The sequence below is a fragment of the Mus musculus genome, chromosome 1, assembly GCF_000001635.26.
Source record: "Mus musculus strain C57BL/6J chromosome 1, GRCm38.p6 C57BL/6J".
Taxonomy (NCBI): domain Eukaryota; kingdom Metazoa; phylum Chordata; class Mammalia; order Rodentia; family Muridae; genus Mus; species Mus musculus.
In genome coordinates this window covers 172,478,810-172,499,274 of record NC_000067.6, presented here as the reverse complement: position 1 = coordinate 172,499,274, position 20,465 = coordinate 172,478,810, and the positions used below count along the sequence as shown (strand labels likewise).

Here is a 20,465-nt window from a genome sequence, read left to right as displayed (position 1 = left end):
GCCGTGCCCAGTCTACAAAATAAACTCCGGGCGGTGGACGGGACATGGAAAGAACTCTGAGCAGTCTCCTGTGAGTGTCCCAGGAATCCCCACATGTTTTAAGTATTTACTAAATATTGACTCAAACTGAACTCTTTGTGCCAATGTGATAACCAGCTTACAGCTTTATCACAGTGCGTAGTTGGCCTCAGTGACTAGCGAGAACTCCCCAAGGACAAAGGCATTATCCCAGTGATTTCTCTATTTTCTCATGGCTTCTGGCCTAACAGCAGATCTCTACTAGGCACTCAACAACTTTTTTCTTGAATGACTGTTGAATGTGTCCCATTCAGAACCCTCTCTGTACATATCCAGGGACTTCCTCATCTCTCTTAAACACAAAGAGAGGTGACAGAGAAACGGTTTCCAGACATTTATTATTCACCTGTTTTTTAAAAAAAAGAAACCTGCACCCACACCATAAACACCACTTTCGAACGCGCGCTTGCGCGCGCGCACGCACACACACACACACACACACACACACACACACACACACACACACACACACACATTCCTGTTCAGCTCCCAGACTAATTAAAGAGTCAGTACATCCAACTCTATACCAAGCTCACTCAAGCCTACCACCAGGCCACCGAGACACAGAGAGGTAGGGGCAGTGCCCCAGCTTGGAGCCAAAGTCTTGGACTCCTTTGCAAATCCATATAAGCCTTTCTTAGTTTCACACTAAGCGGGCTCATAGCAGAGTAGCCTGTTCAGGGTAAGAGATGGACTGCTGATAGGCTGGTAGCCGGGCCCTGGTAGCATCCCTGCGTCTGCGGAAAGCTAGGAATTCCTCCCGAAGGGCAGCACAGCGGGCCTCGGGGCCGGCAGCATGGGTTGGGTTCAGGAGACAGCTCTCCTCTGGAGTCTTGACACCTTCAAGGGGAAGACAGGACTGTGTGAGAAGAGATGCCGTGACTCACTGGCTGAAGGGCTGAGTCCTGAGGCTCCAAAAGGCCTTTGCGTGCAGCACAGGGAGCCTAGGGAACAAGAGATGCTGCAGGGCAGGGAGCCTGAGACTCAGGAATTGCCTGGGAAACAAACAGACCAGCTCAGAGCATGGGAGAGCGGGTGTGGGAGAGCACAGCCAGCTTAGAGGGCCACATACCTAACTCTGGCTCAAGTTCAGGATGGGTCCGAGAACTGGCCAAGCCTGGGTGCCAGGTCTCTAGCAGCTCCATGTCCCCTGGGAATTCCGAATCCCATTCATAGTTCTCATCCACAGAGGTGTTCCTCCTGTTATAAAGGACAGGTGGGAAGCGTGGGCAGAGGAGTAGCCGGTAACCAGAAAAGTGTGAACGGAGGTTCCTCTAAAGCAGATTGCACTTCCTGGACCTCAGCAGAACTTCCAAGATAAGGGGTCTTCTGGTCTCAGGGTGGGAGTGGACAATGGAAGGGGAAGAGTATGGGGGTGGGGATATCGGTGATCTGGAATGACAGGGCAGGGTGGAGGGCCTGGGCAAGAACGAGTGGATACTGCCTTTACCTTTTGCTGACTGTCACCACATGCTCCCTGCGGGGCCACCTTTCTGGGCCACTGGCCCAGCTGCTTGTGTCTCCTGGAGCTGGACTGAGGTAGCTTCCCCCTGCGGAGGGGGCTGTGGAGGGAGGGCGCAGGAAGGAGGCGCTGCCCCTCCCACTGCTCTGGCTGGTGAGGCTACCACGAGGGGCAGCAGAAAGAAGGCCCGGCAAGACCCGCTCCCTCAGAGTCCAATCAGCCAAAGCTGTGTAAGGGGGCTCTGAGGAGACCCCGACCCCCATCAGTGTCCCAGGAAGCACTGCCCTGAGATTTGCAGGAGGTGAGTCTGGTGGTGGAAGGAAAGATGAGGTGGGACAGGGCTGACTATCCATGAAATCTGGAGGCGGAGCAGGCGTGGGCTCCTCAAGAGGTGGCCAGTCCCCGTCCACATTCATCTCTCGGAAGAAGGGTAGGCTCAGATACTGGAGCAGGGGTCCTGGACCTGGTAGGGGGCTAGGCACGGCTGCAAGAGGCTGCCCCACAGGGCTGATGTCTGTAATGCAGAGGGGTTGTGGGACCCCACTGGGGCTGCTACTGCTACAGTCAAAGGACTGAGCCAAGCGTTTAGCTGAGGTCCGAGGTTCTGAGCGCTCCAGACATAACTTTTCTTGTGAGGGGGCCACAGTGGGTCCCATCACAAAGCGCCCATCTGGGCCCCTGCAAATGGGCTCTAATGGTAAGGGTCCCCGGCCAAGTGGAGAATCCGGGTGAGGGCTAGGCGGTCGAGCAGGCTCCCCCCAGAGCAGACTCTGGCGTAGGCTGGGAACTGGGGAGCCTTGGAGCTTGAACTTGGTCACGCTGTCAGGGCTGCCTGAGCCAGGAGCAGAGCTGAAGAAGGACAGAAGATTGGGGTCTGGCTTTGCGAGGCTTGTCGCACAACAGGGCAGAGCTAGGGAGAGCAAGCAAGGGCAGGCAGGGCCAGGTGGTGGGTGTGGAAGAGGAATGGTGTAGCACTAGTCCTGGGGCCAACACACTCCTATTCCCACTTCCCTTGAATTTCCAATTTCTTCTGAAGGTAAACATGGGAAGCGGTGGGAAGACAGGAGTTAGCCACAAAAGGTAAAGGGACTTACTGTGAGCCTGACTTCCCACGTGGAGAGAAGATCAGAGGCGGATCTGTAAGGACGGGGGAGCAGCAAGTGATCTGGGTAAAGAGCCTCCGGAGCCCCGGGGGAATGTAACCCTCAGCCCCATTCCCAACTAACAGGAAAGGGTATGCGGGGCCAGGTACCACAATGGAAGGAAGGATGCTGCCCAGGACCATGCAAAAGGGACAGACAGCCGGTGAGTGGCCAACCCTTCAAGTGGCCTAGGAGTACCTCAGGACCCCGGTGATGAGGGTGGAAGGGAAAGAGCAGCCTAGGCAAGGCGAGTGATGGCACCTACCCTGGCGCAGACGTTTTCGGTGGCGTCGGGCAGCCCTGCGCCGATTCATCAGGCAGGCAGCTAGGATGCTCACAAGGACCGCCACGCCCAAGAAGCAGACTCCACCCACAACACCAGCCAATACAGGCTGGGGCAGGAGACCTGGTAGCTGTGTGCGGGAGGGGTACACCTCCAGGCCTGGGCGGGGCGAGAGGATCAGTGGACGGAGAATCCCCATAGGACCCCCAGCAACTTTCATCCTCCCCACACTGGGTTCTCACCGGAAGTGGAGATGTTGGCTACGTTGCTGGGGTCACTGACGTAGCTATCAGCGAAGGCCACGAGGCGAAACTCATAGAGAACGTCCTGGGAATTAGAGGTGGAGGGCCATGGAGCAGATCAGGACCAGCACTGCCCACCATAGTCCCTTTTGTGAAGACTGCAGTTGGGAGGTAAGAATGAGGTAGGACAGGAGGTGAAAATGGCCAAGTCAGGATGAGAAGAGGGAATTAGGAAAGAAGAGGAGACTGGCCCTTCCCTCGCTATGTTGCCTCCAGCACGCACCTTGATGAGGCCAGGCACCAGCAGCTGGATTTCTGTGCCCGCCACACCTTGGTCCAGGATCTCCCAGCCTTGGGAGCCTTGCCGTCCCTCCAGGATGTAGCCATCCAGCCTCCCAGGGATGAGTTCTGGGGGATCCCAATGCAGAAGTACCCCCCGGGGTGTCCTCACTGCCACCAAACCTCTAGGAGGGGACAGGGGAGGTGGTATCTCTGTTGGAGGAAGCCCAGGGGCAGCCGGTGTGGTAGGAAGCCCTAAATGGAACAGGGAGACAGACAAGTGAGGGATAGGAGGGTTGGGAGTCTCAGAGTCCTGCATCCTGTCCCTCCACCCTGTCATTCCCCAACGCCAAATACCCACATATTCTGCTATAGCATTTCTGTATCCTATGTGAACCCCAAGCTGCTCAGCATCTCGCCCCATCTCCCAGGTCTCCCCACCCATCCCATGCATCCTGCACTTCTTCATCCTATTCTGTACCGCACGGAGCTGGGGACCTCTTACCTTCTGGTATAGACAGGACAATCTCACTGAAGGGCCCACTGCCCAGTTTATTCTGAGCAAGGACACTGAACTGATACTGCGCGTGAGCCTGCAGCCCTGGCACTAGGAGGTGTGTAGCCCCGATAGGCACAGCCAGAGATACCCAGTCATGGTGGGCTCGGTCAGGACGCTTGGCTCTGGGGGATGTAGGAAGATCTTGTCAGCAAGGAAGATTGGGATGGTGTGGGGTCTAGAGAGCCAACCTCACCCCTCTGCTCAAACACCAAAGTCTCAGAACCTCAGCCCTGAATGTTAAGAATCTATGAAAATGAGCCAGAGAGCTAGCATGTGGCTAGGCATAGAGAGGGACGGGAGAAAGGGCAGAGGGCCAGGTAGGTCCAGGGTGAAGTCAGGAACGGATCACTCACAGTGGGGTATACCAGACACTGAATCTCTGCAGATAGCCACCATCAAAGCCAGGCTCCCAAGAGACATTGGCACCCTTGGGTAAAGGTACCACAGACACATTGGTGACGACATGGGGGCTGGTGCCTGGGTAGGGGGAATGGAGGGAGGAAGGGTGATCAGGACCCTGAAGTAGGGCTAAGGAAGAGTAAGTTGGAGATTTTTCTTCTCCACCCATTACCTTAGGGGAATCCCATACCCACAAAACCCATCTATACCCCCCAAAACAATACTCCCATCTCCCTGTGGCTCCCCAGCCCCAGCCCCCTCCCGGGCCACTAACCTAGCACATATACATTGGTGGAAGTGGTCACACGGGCTACAGCATTGCTGGCACTGCATTCCCATCGTCCCTGGGCCTCCTTGGTCAGGGGTCGAAGGACGAGGCTGTTGTTGCTGTCCACCTGGGCCTGGCCCTGCAGCCCCCGGCCCACCTACAGAACCACTGGTCAGCCCTGAAGACACAGGCAGCCACCCCTCACCAAGGGGGCCACTCATCTCTCCAAGTAACCTGTGCCCCTCCCCATGTTGCCTGTGAAAACCTGAACCTCCTTTCCAAAAACACAGCCAGGGAAAGAGTGGGCACGGACCCAGGTAGAGCTGAGTCAGGACCAGGGAGCCTTACCTTGGCCCAAGAGACAATAGGAGGAGGGTCTCCCCGGGCGGAGCACGGGATGAGTAGCTCCCGCCCTACTTCTTGGAAATATTCTTCCTTGGGCTGGTCTATAAAAGCCGGGGGAGCCTGCAGGCCAGATCTGTATTGGGAGGGGCCTCTTTCACAGCCTCTCTTCCACCTCTAAGCTTTGGTGTCCCCCATTCCCAGGTGCCTGTCATAATGTCTTAGTCTCCTTCTCCATCTCTTAGTTCTGTGTCTTTGCCCCCAGCAGGTAGGACTGCTGGGTAATGGCGGGCTGGAGCAGGACTCTCTGAGATAGCTGAATCTCTACAGATCATGCTCTCTCTCCCCTTTGCTCTATTCCCTGTGGGACTGAGACGAGACAGATATCTCATTTCGTGAATGTGTTCGTGACTGATGTCCTACTGCCCAGTATCATCTCTGTGTATTCTGCTGGCTGTTGCTATGACCACCGCAAGAAACAGACGGTAGGAGCCCCTCCCACAGCTCTCTGCCTCACTCCACCCTGCTGACATGGTTCAGAACACACATTCAGCCACCTGGCCGTACCACAGCAGGTTTGCTGTGGGCCTCACCTTGAGCAGCACCTGGGTCACAGGGGAGGGTCCAGCAGTACCAAGACTGTTGTAGGGGGTGCAGGAGTATTCTCCCAAGGCATTCTCATTCCCCAGGGCAATGATGAGGGAACCTTCTGGGCCCAGGGACCAGCCAGGGAACTAGAGGGCAGAGGAAATGACAAATAGAGAGAGAAACTTAACAGAGGCAAAGCTGGGGTGGGGAGAGGCAACTCGAGAGAGGAGGAGAGACAGGAAACTCTTTTCAGGAAATCAACCCATCGGCTCTGGGTCTTGGCCTGACCCTCTCTCTGGACTCTGGTCCTCCACTTCTGTCTGTTCCATCAGGGGATGTGAGACGGTGACAACACAGCTCTGGTGTCACTCACAGAGAATAGTGTGAATGGCTTCCCTCGAGTTGAGCCATGTGGATACTCTGACTGTCCCTCTCGGCACTCCGTTGCTCAGTTCTGCATCTCCCAATCCACTTCTATAAGAAAACCTCCCCTTCTCCTAGATGAAGCGTGGCCCCTCGCTCTCTGCATCTAACTTGTCTGTCATTCTGGACCGAGCAGGAAAGCTTTGGCTCTGTCTTGTCTTGTTTTCAGGCCCTCTCTGGTTCAGACTGAGTAACCCCTCACCTGGACTCACACTGGCCACTTCACAGCCTTGGGGCTCTGCTCCTAACAACTCCTAACCACGGTCCTAACACCACAACACCACCGCCAGCCAAAATTCACTGCTGATTTTTTTTTTAAACTTTCAATGACACATTCACCAAGTGCTACAACTTTACAGCCCCAGAGACTCTCAGTTGGAAAGACAGGATGCCTCAAAGAATTTATAGTCTCCTCAGACAAACAAAAGATCCCAATCAACTCGGAATGAGGTCATGTTAAGCTGGCACGCAGTTCTTCCTCTAGGACCCAACCTGTCTTTCCAGCCTTTTCTACACCTCTCAAGTCCTTACAGGTGCCAGCTGCGGCTCCCCCTCACTGCCCGATTCATCACTTTGTCAGCACACTATACGGCCTCTGCAAAGGGATTTCTGCATGGAATGACAGCTCACTCTTCAAGACCTACCACCTCACCAAAGGCCCAGGATCTGTTACTGGTCTATCCCCAACCGGACCTAAAAACAAAAGCCTTGTTCCTTCCCTGGCCTGACAGCAGAGTCTCTGTGGCAGCTCTGCCTCAAGGCAACACTCCAAGGATGGATACTTCTTCTGGGGAAATGGATACTTCTTCTCACCTCCACAGTCACTGCCTAACACTGGCATCTGGTAAGAAACATGTTTCCCAACCACAGCGCTGAATTAAACTCAGCCTCCCGCTGAGCTGCAGCTGGCCCTCTGACAAAAACAACACCTAGCCAAGACCTTCATCCCCTGTCACAAGCCTGTACCTTGTCCAGCTGCAAGGCCTGTCCGTCTTTGGTCCAGGTGACAAACAGTAGTGGGGGATTAGCACGAACCGGACACCGGATCACCCCACGCATGCCAGTGGGCAGGGGTGTCTCGGGAGGCATGACTGTCACCTGGGCTGGGTCTGGAGGAATGCAGAGACAAGTTGGAGGACAAGGTCATCAGTCTGTCTCAGTGCGGAGGAGCAGGCTGTGGAAGGAGCATGGGGACTTACAGAGCACAGTGAGATAGGCAGAAGCTGACGGTGGATGCAGAAAGCCATTGCTGGGAACACAGGTATAGTGGCCGGCGTCATCAGGCTGAGTGGCTTGTAGCCACAGGCTCCCGTCTACCAGGATGCGCACTCGAGACTGTAAGCGGCTGCAATATGGTATGTGTGAGGAGGAACCTAGTCCTTAGACAAGGAGCTCTCCCAGAGACTACACATCAATCCCCTGCCTCCACTACCCAAGAGATAGGTTGCCCTACCTGATATGGAAGACATTGACACCATCCTGGAACCAGCTGTAGGTGAGGTTAGCAGGGTATGCCTCAGCCCGGCAGGCCAAGGAAACATCCTGAGAGGAGTTGACTGTACTGTTGCTGGGGGGCACCACAATGACAGGGGGTCCTGGGAGAAGTACCAAGGCAGAAAGGTGTCCTCAGCCCATTCCGGAATTCCCAGAACCCTCAGGGCCTTTCTACACCTCTTCCTGGTTCTGCCCTTTGTAGTCATGGGCCAAGTTGCTACAGGACCTTAAGGACCCGAATTGGGATGTGTGATAAAAGCCCATCCTGTTCCAGAGGCCACTCGCTTTTCCAAGTCAGCCCTGTTTCACGAGGCATGGCAGGCAAGCCTACCCACCCTGATTCCTTCTGCTGAGAAACTGTATGTGCGGGAGGGTCCAGGGAGGTCAGAAAGGGAGGTGAGACTTCCTGGTGGGCCTTCCTCATGTCAGGGTCTCTGGCTTTAACTGTATTACCCAGGGCTGTACTTCTCAAGTACCAAGGAGAACGATACTGCAGTGGGCCATCAATTAATCGGTTCTCGCCCACAGGCGCTATGAAGATGGATGTCTGCCTCGCGTGCCTCATTTGCCTTTCCTTCCAAAAGGAAGAGCTCAGCACACATGGGCGATATGTCAAAGTCCTGGGAGAGGTTGATAAGAACCTCTGGGTTTTTTTTTTTTGTTTTGTTTTGTTTTGTTTTTTTGAGATCACAAAACCAGGACTCAGGAGGGTCCCACGATTCATGGGCTAACCCTTAGCACCCCTTCCTTTCCACTGTAATGCACTGCTGGGCACTAAGCTGACCGTTTCTTCATCCTTTCTCTCACCCTACAGGGGTCCCTCAAATATGAGCCTCCTCCCAATCTTCCGTGTACTCACCCCCTCACCCCACCCTCACCCCCGTAGAGATCATGTCTTCTACTATAGGTGGCCCGGTTCCCCTGCCCTTCCACCAAAGTGCACCTAGCACCAACAGCTGGGTGGCGTGGGTGATGCTGCCCTCGGAGCTGGAGGCTTGGCAGGTGTAGTCTCCAGCGCTGCCTCGCTCCACCCGACGGATCCACAGTGTTCCATTCTGCACCTAGGTAAGGAATCTTTAAGGAAAGGCCCTTCCTGTTTGGTCAGCCTCAGACCCTGCAGTTCCAGAGCTGGCCAGCAGAGGGAGACAGCGCCTCAACCTCGGGGAAGCCGATGGAAAACCCCTCCCTCCTCCGACCCATCCCCGGGCTTGGCTTCTGTTCCTCTCCTGCCTTCTTCCCCTTTGGTCCTCCCAATCCAGCTGACCCACTCACTTGCACCTGACCCTGGCCCTTGCCAAGGTCTTGTCCTCGGAATTTCCAAGTCACATAAGGCTGAGGGCTGCCACGGGCCACACAGCGCAAGGTAACCGCCTCCAGCTCCTTGACTTCCAGAACTAAGGGAGGTGTCTCCTGGAACTGAGGGGGCGCTGTGAGGGAAAGAGGCATCAGGGGCTGCCAGAAAGGCTATCATCCCACAAAGCAGAGTTCAAAACCCACGGAGAACTCCTCTCAGAGCTGGAGGCTCCCGGGGTACACGGGACTAGCCCAGGGTCACCTGTCTACCAGGACCATCCCAACACTGCTACAGCTGAACACAGGCTGCATGACGGGAACTAGGGGGAGAGCCAGAGCCGAGTGCCCAGGGAAGTCTGGGAATCAGAAGGGGCGGGTCTTAGACTCATCACACTACCTCTACCTGATTCTCTGCCTCAGTCTCACCTATGAAATGGGAATGATTACAACTGCCTCCCTTCTAGTGGAGAGGGAGAAACTATGCACGGGTGAGCTGCATCATTCAGGGCCCAATATACCTTAACTATGACCTTGACCAAGGAGTGAAAGTTCCCGACTCAGAGCCTATGGGCTGATTGGATTTTATCTGAAGAACTGAGGGTGTGAGGGAGGGCAGAGGTAAGAAGCAAGCCGTAAATGAGCTAGCATGGTGAGCACATGCCAGGATGGGTAGGGCACAGAACTCGCTCATTCCCTTCACTACCAGGGTCCCCATCATTCTCCCCCTACTGTCACCACCTGCTCCCCAACTTCATACAATTGACTGTCAGGTGCACCCAGGAGCCGTTGGCAAAATCCTGTTCAGGGCTGTGTTGGTCCAGGAAGAGCACACGGCACTCGTACCAACCCTGGTCTTCCACCCGGAGCCCCTCAATCTGGAGAGATGCTCCTGTCTGCAGCCGGACTCGTCCTGTGAGGAGGGAAGTCCTGAATCAAGGGTGTTGAATGAAGGAAGGGGCTCTGTAAAAGCTTTCCAGTCCTGGTCACACTGGTCATTCCCAGAGGTTGAGAATAGCCTAGGTCTGTCATCCAAGTGTGAGGGTCTCCAGAGCAGCAGAAGGAAATGAGGCCATTGAGGGCAGAATGCTATGTTTAGCTGAGACCCAGACAAGACCAGAAACACTCAAGGCTTCTTGAGCGGACTAAATGTTGTGCTGAAATACTCTGTATTTCCCGGACCGTTCGAGGAAGGAGCGAAGAACCAGCATTTGGTCTCCTACAAGATTCACCATCCCTGGGGTACTTTTTAAGACCAAGATATAAGTTCTCTGGGGATACTACTGCTTTTAGAGGACTCTGTCCCTGAAATCGCTAGCTGTGTTTGGGGCCCTCCCAGGGACCCATACCTCATCTACCAAAACCTGTAATCTCCCAGAGCTATTATCAGCGGCCTAAGCGCCTTAGAGTGGCCAGAGTCCAACCCAGGCAGGCAGCAGCGTCAGCAGCCTCCCCAGCCCAGCCCAGCCCCTCTACGCCCCAGCTGACTGACCACATGCAGCCCCACAAAGCCACACACCACAGCACAAAAAAGACCTTTCATTCCCAGCATGGTCCATAGCAGACCACTAGGCTGACTGAGATGTGCTCGCCCAGTCCCTCAGGACCCTCCTCTGAGGGAACCCGGCACCCTGACAGCCTGAAACATCCCTAGCAGTGCAGTCTACGTGAGTAAGGTGCTTGCTTGGCAGCCCCAAAGAACCCAGGCACAAGCCCAGCTCAGCCACATGTTCCTTTGAACAAGTTACTCAACCTGTCAATTTCAGTTTCCTCAGTCAAAATAAGAGAGGGAGAAACTGGGATGGGGTGGAAGGCAGGAGATGATGCAGGGGAGGTGTGTAGCACCTGGCACCGCTGGAGGCTCACAAAAAGGCTGTTACACAAATAAGTAAGATGCATCTTTGAAACCAGAAGCCTACACTCAATCTGGGCCCCACCCCTCATCTGATAACGTATCACCTCCGTTTCTTCTTCTACATCAGTGAACTGCACCAACCACCATGCATCAGGCTGCCCGAAGAGGAGCCTGGCTCAACCTGGATTCCTGTCGCCGTTTGCCATTTACTGACTTGTTACATCTTGCAGATCCCACCTCCTAAGAATTAGTATTTCCCTCCCTGCCATCTTCCACCTTAGAGCCCCGCAGTGTCTCTCACCAGGGTTATCCACTGGCTCTGTACCCCCTACACTTAGCTGTTGCCCATCTTCACTTTGCCCTTTGGTGTGAACGAGTGGTATTTTCTAAAATTCACAGGACAGGCAAATATAGCTCCCAGATGATGTACCTGTTCAGCACTCGGCCTACCCCAGCCATCCCTGATAGTGATAGTAGCAATCCTGGGTACCACCCACTCCTCCAAGCTGTTTCCACTCTACTTCTAGGGTGGCCTATTTGAAGCAGAAACTCAGCCTGTGTGCTCCTTGAAGCCACGGGAAAGATGAGAGTCATAGATCTAGGGTAGCTACTGAGCTTAGTCGTCAGTGATCTCTCAGTTAGTCCCTGGGGTGTGGCTTCTTTAGAATGGGTGGGCCTACTTATAAGTCTAGGTGTATAATCCCCACCCAGGAGATAAAAATGGGCCACCCAGGTAAATCTTTAACAGAATACCCTTCCTCAAACCTGCAGGATTCCTCATTCACCTTACTCAGAGCCCAGACCACTGAGCCGAGCAGAGCCCAGACCACAGCCTCCTCCAGGTCCCACAAGATAGGAGCTTTCATCGTGGTGATCTCTGAGCTCCAGAGCGAAGACAGAAAGGCTGAGCACTGAAGACGAGCTATGTAATATTAGACACTGTCACCATATTTAATCCTCCCCAAAATCCATCACCGATGAAGGCACTGGCGTTAACCTTCTTTCCAAAATCAAGCAGCTATTAGGAGATCAAGCCGGGTCCACCAAGGCAGAGCGTTCTCCGCTGAACGCTGCCATTAGAATCCACTGATGTTCAGGGCACTGAGCACAATCTCTGATTCCATTCAGGAAATGTCACCAGCTAACAATCCTCATGTCTGCTAGCCAGAATACTCGGAGCAGCATGTTGTACAAACCAACTTCCCTAGGAGGTCCAGAAAAGCTGCAGTGTTTCAAAACAAGGTGACCAGAGTGGCAGTTCTGTGACTTCCTGTGTCCTGAACACACCTCCTATAGACCTGCCCTCCACCTACAAGGTCAAACCTAAGGGATATCAGACCTGCCTACATGCAGTGCCTGAAAAGGAGAGTCTGATCTCCTGGGCTCTGAAAAGGCAAGAAGCCCACACTAAATGTAACCATGAACACAGACAAGTGTACGTCCGTCCACACAGAAGTTCAAATCACGACTGTGATTGTGCCCACATACTGCACTATGAAGCCAGGGCCATGAGGAGGCATTCTGGGACGATGTAGCGAGGCAGACAGCTTGGGAGGATCAAAGGCAGAAAGGGGAGATCAGGAGAGTCAGCTTGGAACAATCGGAATTGATTTCACCAAGCAACTAAGCAACTTAGGGCCGTCAGAAAGCACAAGTCCATCTGCTCTGCTGGGACATCCCTGAAACTCCCAGGAAACACAGTCCGAAAGCCAGTCTCACAGATCCAGACACTGCCTGTCCCCAATTCCTTTCACACCACCCAAGTGCTATGCTAAATGCTTTAAATATAGTAGCTTACTTAATCTAGCAGTCCTAGATCTCTTTATATTGTCTTTTACCACTTCCTTACTAGTTTACATATCCAGGATCCTCCACCCCACAGTTTCTAGAGCCCCTAAAACCAGCTTTGCCTTCAGTGTGGGTCCCAGGGCTACTATTCCCCCATATTCTAGGCCACCAGCCTCATGGCGGTCCCAGGCCATCTCCCCTCCACTTGCCCACAGGGTTTATGACAGAACAGCATTGTCCTCAGCAACCTCCACCTCCTGTTGCTTAGCAACTGCAATTGTGAGTCCCCTGCACAAAGGCCAGAGAGGCCCCTTCTGAACTGTGAAGCAATAAAGGGTTAATGGGCTTAGAGGCCTCCCTCTGGGGTCTTCACCAAAGCAGGACCCTGTGGCTGCTCAGGAGCTACAGGCCACTCACCGGCAGGAATGGGAACAAAGGCTAGAAGTAGGGCTGAAACACAACGGTTTGCAGGCTAGAGAAGATCCACAGGTAGACAGGGAGTTAGCCATCTCTTAGCTTGTCTGCTCAGAGCCCAGAGCCGACTGATGCTGGAGCAAAGGCAGAGCCCCACATCTTCCAGGTGGCGTCTGAAGGAAAGCCCTTTCCACATCTTCTCCACTCCCCACCCCCTTGCCTCAGCCTGGCAATAATTTGAATTTGTCCATCTTTAGCCCCGCAGCCAAAGCCCCCTGGGCACAGGCAGGCACAGACAGGAAGGCCGGCTGTGCCTGTACCAATTCTCTCTCCTCCTGCTAATTGGGGCCCCCTTTCATCAAGTCCCCAGGGCTTGTGTAGACACACACACTCCCGAGTAGGCTGTTTGCCAATAACTGCCCCCAGTTTGAAAATAAACTCTCTCCTGCGGGCGGGCACCTGCCAGCACCTCCTCCTCTCTCAGCTCAGCCAATCCCAAGATTTCCCTTAGGATTCAAACCAGAGGCAGAAAAGGTACCCCAACAACATCTTCCCGGGTGACCTTTTCTGGGTTTCAGTTCTGAAAACGAAGCACCATCTCTTTCTTGCCCCGCAGCCCAAATCCATCCTTAGGGCCTCCCACAGGCACTCTGAGACGTTACAGTAGTAAGTCGCTCAGATTAAGGCTCCATCCAGGATTAAGAACAAGCTAGGGTGCAGTAGAAGACTCCAGGGAGACCCATACAGTATGCCTCTACTGTAGCCTCTGGAAGCAGAGACCCATTCCATCCTATCTATGCCTATACCTTTGGGGAACTGACTGGAGCCGGCTCCAGTAACCCCTGTCTGTGTCCACGCTCTCTGCAGCTCAGAATCAGTCTATGCTCCTCATACTCAAAGAGCCCACATCCCTACCCACTCTGCTGTCCCTTTAGCCCACTCCCTAAAAGCCTGGAACCTCCAAACTGGCATTCTGGTCGGCAGGGAAGGGGATGACGTAGAGCGGCAGATAACAGATCCAGAGACGAGCATAGGGTTGAGTGGGGGAAACTCTAGAGGATCAAGATGGAGTCTGGAAGGTTGCATGAGATGAGGGTCAAACAATCAGCAAGTTAGGATGGATACTTGAAATACAGCTGTCGCGTCTCCCATGCAACACGCCATCCATAGCTAAAAGAGCAGAGCTCTAATGTGTGCATGCATCGTGTATAAACAAATGAGTCAGTCCCTCAATGGATGAGCACGATGATGGGGGGGGGGGGGGAGGGTAGCAGGGCCATGCTTGCTAAGCAGTCAGAGCAGCAGAGCAGGAGATGAGATTGGAGAGGGCACAGAGCAGCCTACTTGGCCCACCTTCTGTTGGCGACACTCCCCCTCCCACCTAAGGACAACTCTTACCCACGTAATCGGGGTCAATTCGGGGAGAGTAGAGGCCGAACTGGATGAAGATGGGAAGCAGGAATCCAAAGCGCAGCCACTCGATGACATGCAGAGGGGGGTGGCCAGCTGGAGGCAGCAAGTCACAGCCCAGCACTGCACTCTCCCCAGCCCGGCCCACCACAGAGACCACCTCAGGCTTTCTTCGACCTATGAGGTGGGTAGCACGAGGGAACAGCAAGGGATCAAAATGAGATGCGGGAGGGGGAAGGCGTCATCAACATCTCTCAAGTTTCCTTAAGACTTTGCACGATTGGGGCAAACCCCAACCTCTCTGAGCCAGCCCTAGCCCTCTCCTACACTCAAATTCTCACAGATAACCCCTTGCGAAACAGTAATATCCCAGGGTAACACAGAGTTGTTGGTTCCCTTGGGTCTGGCTCACCGTCAGCCCCCTGGCTGATGATCAGGCTGAGGACGGTCAGACGGAGACACCAAATCATAGCCCAGCTGGCCTGCTTGCCCGGCCCCTCCTATTCACAGGAGCCCAGATGGAGGGGCCGGAGGAATGTCCGCTGCCCGGCAATCCCAGAGAGCATCAGTTGAGTTCTGATCCGCCTCAGGCAACCCGTTTCAGCTCTCACTCTTCCAGTTGGTGCCTAGCTCACTCAACACCCGAGGGAGCTGTTCCTGTCTGGAGGGCCACCAGATCTAAATGCAAAATATAAGGCAATGTAACAGAGTTGGTCAGATGAGGAGCACGGAACAACGCTCTGGTCAAGCAAGGCATAGGGAACTAAAAAGGAGGGTATAGAGGAAAGAAAGGGACCCGCACAGAGACCAGAGGGATCTTTTGGGTGGCACTGCTGGAGATCAACTCTAGGGCTTCATTCCCGCCAGACTCTACCACAGCCACACTCCTAACTCCCAAACCAGAGATCTGGAAGCCCTGGGATTAAGCTAGGATGGGAACATCAGAGAGCATGGGGGTGCTGTCTGGTGGAGGCCGCACAGGTTAAGGACATGGATCCTAGGAAAAGCAAGAGAATTCTGGGAATGCCTGGCAAGTGTTACAGTGTCCTTAGCAAAGTGAGCAAAGAGAACTAGGGGTTCCTCACACAAGAGGAAAAGGATTTATCAGGAAAGTCCTGGAGATGAAGACCATCACATACTAGACCCTCAACCTTTTCCTTCCTCCTGATATCAACAAAGCAACAAATAGCATATTCTCTCATGCTCCCTCCCTCTCCCTCTTTCTCTCTTGGACCAACCAGTGAGGATCCTAAGGCTCTTACGCAGAAACAGATAGCTAGTCTAGAGCAAATCTAAGATAGAATCTAGCCCCTTACCCACACCCCTTTCCTCGCCCCATTCCCCATTCTCTGTGGGGAGCCCTGGAGCCTGTCTCCACTTAGTCCACACTGCTTCTGGCAGTGAGTGAGTCAGGGGCTTGGGAGAGGAGGAGCTCGCCTTCCCCACCTGCTGGAGGCTGGGGGATTGGGAGAGGGAGGTAGCATCCTCCAGGTCTGGACAGATAGATCCGGGGCTGGCAGCTGTAGCCACTTTCTTTACGATGCTGCCAGACACCCTGACTTAGTGCTTCACCCTAATTACTCCCACACACTCCTCCTCTAGTATCCTGGGGGTATCAGGATTTGCCAGGCCCTTCCTTCCCTATCCCTAAAGGCCTGATCTGGAAGAAAACAAACATGCTTTGGAGTCCCCACGACACAAAAAGAATCCTGGAGCGTAGAAGGTAGGCACTCCCACCAGCACCACCCCCCTCCCCAGCGTCTAAGGCAGTCACAAAGGACCAAAGGGCCCTGACCTGGGCCTGGCAAACCCAGGTGGACTCTGCTCTGAGGCCTCCACCCTCTTCCTGGCCTCCCACAATTCAGCAGTGTCTGCAGAATACCCTCCACAGGGCAGTATCATCCCTGCCTCTCTGCATAATGTCCCCGTATGCCTGACTCCTGGTAATCCCCTTGCCTTCTGCTGCACCCAGCCAGCTCTCCCGGATTTCCCTAGAAAACCTTCAAATTGTACCATATAGAAGCCATTCTTTTCTGGCTCTACCAAGAATCTTGGTGATTCTACCAAGAATGCCTGGTGACCAAGGCATCCCCAGATTTTACCCCACTTTTCCTGGAACCCTTCCAACTCCTCCTCCCCATCCGTCCTCGGTCCTTTCGGTCTTCCCATCCAGCACTCCTTCTTTCTCCCAAGACTCCCATCCCAGTCATACACTTTTCACAGTGTCTGCAAAATTCCAGCTTCTCACACACTAATCTCCAATTGCAGCAGGTCTTCGCACTCCTGCCTGGCCTCCTCCAGAATTCCCCATTTGCCCTCCTCCAACCCCCCAACCCCGCTCTCCCAGGAATCCCCTACCCCCCATCCTCCCGGGCTCAGCCCACAATACACTTCTGATAGTCTACCACAACAATTCTCTTTTCCCTCGCATTCTCTGGCTCCTGGAACGCCTTTCTTTTGGAACCCGCCAAGAACTCCCCCTACATTACCTCTAATACTCTTCCAGATCTCGGGGAACCCCCGCTTACCCATCGGTAATTCCACTTCGCTTCCAGAACTACCCTAGTTCTTCTCCCCCAGGTAATTTCACTTCTCTCTAGAGCTCTCCCGCTTCCCCCTTTCCCCCCACAACTCCACGCTGCTCCCCTTGTCCCCGCTGGCACCCCATTTCTACCCTCCAGGACACCCCCACCCTCACCTGCTCTGCACAGCACAGCTCTGCTCTCGCAGCCACACAATAGGGGGCGGACCCGCCTCCCCGCCTTAGATGCCCCGAGCGCCTCCCGTCGCCCTGGAGACCGCCAATCCCCCCTCCCGCGGCGACCAATTGGAGCCAACAGAGGCCGAGCAAGGCGGGCGGGACCCCCGAGCCGCCTGGGAGTTGTAGTTTCGAGAGAGAAAGACGCGGTCGCACGTGGGCTCTGGTCGCCCCCTCGTGGAGCTCTGTACAACTAAGCGGGGAAAGGCTGATCGCCGCTTCCCGCCTCGCGTCAGAGGGACTACTGGGTCAGACAAATCGGTGCACCTAGGACCGCAGGAGCCTACCTACTTTACAGGCTGCTTGCATGCCCTCCTTCCTTTATAACCTACCTGTGGCCTTCTCCCCTTTCTGAACAAGCGTGCCACAAAGGAGGCATCGAAGGTTGAAATCTGAGCCAGCGGCAGGAGCACTTGGAGGAAAGCACGACTCCCCGCCCCCTCCCTGGGGATCCACCCAAGTCTGGGGCCCATCTGATCTCCTCTTCTATCTTTATCCCCACCCCCACCCATTTCCTCTCACTGGACTGGAAATACCTGTCTGTGTTGGCGAGCTCCCAGCTTTTGCCCAGGCTCCTCCCTTGTGTGTATCTTGCTGAAGGCTGAGCTCCTAGGTTGGGGCTGCCAGAGCTTCTTGCTCCAACAACCTAGAGAAATAAGCCTGGGGGGCGGGGGGGGGGGGGAATGACAGGCACCCTGACAGGGTAGATCGAAAGAGAATGGACGGAGTATCTGATGCTTGCAGGGTGCCGCCAGATCCTGGGGTAGAAGCATGGTTTACTTTATCGCTCCTGTAATCTGCGCTGAGACCCCACGAAGTGGGTGCAGCTTCCTTTATTAGTGAGAAAACAGCGGCCAGACCAGAAGGAGGAACTTGCCCAAGATTTCCCAGCTAGGCACATTCAGGACCCGCGTTCAGATCCAGCGGAAGTCACTACTAGAAAACTTGCTCCCTACGCGCTCCTCAGCACCGGCAGCCACTTCATCACCCCTTGGACACTGCATCCACAGGCAGAATAAAGCTGCCCTTAGAAATCTGCTGTGGGGGTGCAGGCTTGCAATTTGCTTTCCCACCAGGCTCATGTGAAATTGTCTAGATTTATGTCCCAGTGAGGTCCTCCAGAAGACCCCCATGGTAGCAACATACTGTCCTTGCCACAGTCTGACTCCCGTAAAACTCACATTGAAATCATGGTCGGGAGCGAACCCTTAGGGGAGATTTTAAGCACACAGATCCGATCCCAGTGCTGTAGTTGGCCTTCCATCTCTAGTAAGTCCTGAAAGTGGACTATTCTTCTAGGGGTAAGTGCCTGGGCGTTTTGAGCCACAGTAAGAACTTGTACTAGGGGCAAGGAGGCTGGAGCAGAAGCAGGTCTTTCCTACTACCGCTGTCTTAGGTAGTGTTTGCAGTGCTGTGAAGAGACGCCATGACCACAGCAACTCTTATAAAGGAAAAATATATCATCGGGGCTGCCATACCGTTCAGAGGTTTAGTCCATTATCATCATGGCAGGAACCTTGGTGGCAGTTTGCATTAACCTATTCCAAATGGCAAGTAAGAGTGTCTTACAACATACTGTCACGTTACTATCCTGGCTTCTGAGGGTACACTTGCTTCCAGGTTTCAGCCTGTTTTTCCAGGCTGTTTGGGGCTTTCTCTGTCCAAAGATTGGCTTTGAGAAGAAAGGGTTCTGCCAACTGCAGGGAGATCCCTGGACCAGTCACACAGGGACGATTTGTTTCTCTATGTATGCCAACTCCTAAAAGACATGAGACATGGGCTTTCCCCATCTCTGTAGAAAAAAAAAAAAAAAAAGGGATACCAAGTGGTTTTCCCAGGCAGACCCTCACCTTGCAGTGGCACCTGCTATGACAGAAGTTGAAGTTATAGACCTTTATTGAAGACAGACTGGTCAAAACCTAAAGGAGGCCCAGATGACCAGCCTCGGGCCAAGGACTGCTTTCTAGAGAGACAAGAGTCCTGGCCCTTAGAGTATCAGTTTACAGTCTTAGGAGTGCATTGGGGGCTAGTTTTTCAACCTCTACACATAAGCTCCAAGAGATCCCATCTCCTTCACAGAAACCCAGGGAAGATGTTCTTTGTGCACATGGACTTGACTACTGAATCTGTCTCCGACTCCTTGAAGAGCCTCCTCTTAGATTGCCCTAGTAGTCCGATCATGTGTCCTGCTTTCCTGAAAGCCAGGTACCCTTGGTCTCCATGGTCCCCCGATGCATCTTCCTATACCAGAGACATCCTGTTCTTATTCTTGGAAGACACTTTGGAGAACAGCAGCACCCTCAAAGACAGGAAAGACATCCTGACTCATGGCTCTTTTCCTACCCCTCAGGTACCTCTTCCAAGGCTCTGCAGGGATCCCAGCCCATACCAACTTGGTGGAAACATACGAACTTCAAGAAGCTACTACACCTATGTCTTCCTTTCGATTATGTGGTCTTTGTAGAATTGAAATACGGCTCAGAGGATGATGGATAAACACAGTATCCCAGACCAGGGGGAAAAGACAGAGCGAAACCAAAATCTCCTGAGATCTCACCCAGTTCCCTCCTTGGTGTATCTTATATCAGTCACCTCCATCGATTTATTTATTACTCACCCTGTCCTACGGATTAAGTTTCTCTTAAACCTGTTCCTCCCCTGAACCCTGGCAGCCGCCTAAGTAAAATGCATAAGATCTGATTTGGGGGAAAGTATGTGATCGGCATGTCAGATCTAGAGCTATGGAAGAAGCAAGAGCCAACGAGCTCTACATTGACCCAAAATTCTAATCAGAAGACCCATCAACTCAGACAGGGTCTCTCTGTGTAGCCCCCTGAATATCCTGGAATTCAATCGTAGACCGAACTGGCCTTGAACTCAAAGATCTGCCTGCCTCTGCCTCCTAAATGCTGAGATTAAAGGTGTGCACCACCACACCCAACTGAACAGTATCAGCCTTAACTGAAAGCCAAGAATCCAAGATCTTGGCAATGGATCCAGCAAATTGTCACTTCTACCAGGTGAGCAGCAGGGCTCAGAGCAGCTGGCATCAGGAAGATGACAGAGATCACCAAGCTCAACTATAACCCAGAGAAGGACTGAGCAGGGGACCCTTCTACCTTCTAGTGAGACAGGTTCTATGTAGACTTGGTACACTGGGTAGGAGTTAAATTTGCAGCCAGAATAAAGACAGGGCAGGAAAGCAAAGAGTCTTAGATGTAACACTTATGCAGAATTCTAAATGAACTGCTATCATTCAGGACTCACAAGTTCAATTAGCTGAGAAAGTCTCTCAGTGTAGTTTAGAGTATATAAGACTTAGGTTGGATAGAGTACACATAGAGCAACCCATGGCCCCAGCCGCATATGTAACATAGGATGGCCTTTGTCC

The 20,465-nt window shown here is 53.6% G+C and overlaps 1 protein-coding gene and 1 long non-coding RNA gene across 10 annotated transcripts; one reads left to right on the top strand and one right to left on the bottom strand.

Annotated features, from left to right (window-relative positions):
- Positions 1-397: 397 nt before the first annotated feature.
- Igsf9 (immunoglobulin superfamily, member 9) lies at positions 398-17,702 on the bottom strand. 8 transcript variants are annotated; one of them, XM_030243785.1, is made up of 21 exons: positions 17,611-17,702; positions 14,729-14,994; positions 14,305-14,493; positions 9,610-9,762; positions 8,832-8,986; positions 8,503-8,620; positions 7,519-7,660; positions 7,265-7,410; positions 7,032-7,174; positions 5,648-5,788; positions 5,061-5,177; positions 4,719-4,869; positions 4,399-4,522; positions 3,992-4,167; positions 3,491-3,741; positions 3,208-3,292; positions 2,948-3,124; positions 2,635-2,677; positions 1,529-2,389; positions 1,151-1,278; positions 398-918 (listed from the first exon to the last, which is right to left on the bottom strand). In XM_030243785.1, exons 2-21 carry the CDS (start codon positions 14,784-14,786, stop codon positions 737-739), a joined length of 3,540 nt encoding a protein of 1,179 aa, XP_030099645.1. In that variant the 5' UTR covers positions 14,787-14,994; positions 17,611-17,702; the 3' UTR covers positions 398-736. The 8 variants fall into 8 exon arrangements, 7 of the variants coding, with proteins under 7 accessions (XP_030099645.1, XP_006497119.1, NP_001139272.1 ...); XM_006497056.4 differs by lacking the exon at positions 17,611-17,702 and adding an exon at positions 17,407-17,484; NM_001145800.1 differs by lacking the exon at positions 17,611-17,702 and adding an exon at positions 17,015-17,062.
- A 51-nt stretch (positions 17,703-17,753) lies between these two features.
- Gm35522 lies at positions 17,754-19,774 on the top strand. 2 transcript variants are annotated; one of them, XR_373714.3, is made up of 3 exons: positions 17,754-18,375; positions 19,154-19,279; positions 19,425-19,774. It is a non-coding gene; the product is annotated as a predicted gene, 35522 (long non-coding RNA). The 2 variants fall into 2 exon arrangements; XR_373713.3 differs by lacking the exon at positions 17,754-18,375 and having other exon boundaries at positions 18,541-19,279.
- Positions 19,775-20,465: the final 691 nt, after the last annotated feature.

Coding starts and splice junctions, on each gene's coding strand:
- Igsf9 (XM_030243785.1), bottom strand. CDS start 14,786: ATGATTTGGTGTCTCCGTCTGACCGTCCTCAGCCTGATCATCAGCCAG. Junction 7,411..7,518: donor GTCAATGTCTTCCATATCAG/GTAGGGCAACCT, acceptor ACCATATTGCAG/CCGCTTACAGTCTCGAGTGC. Junction 5,178..5,647: donor TGACCCAGGTGCTGCTCAAG/GTGAGGCCCACA, acceptor TCTGGCCTGCAG/GCTCCCCCGGCTTTTATAGA.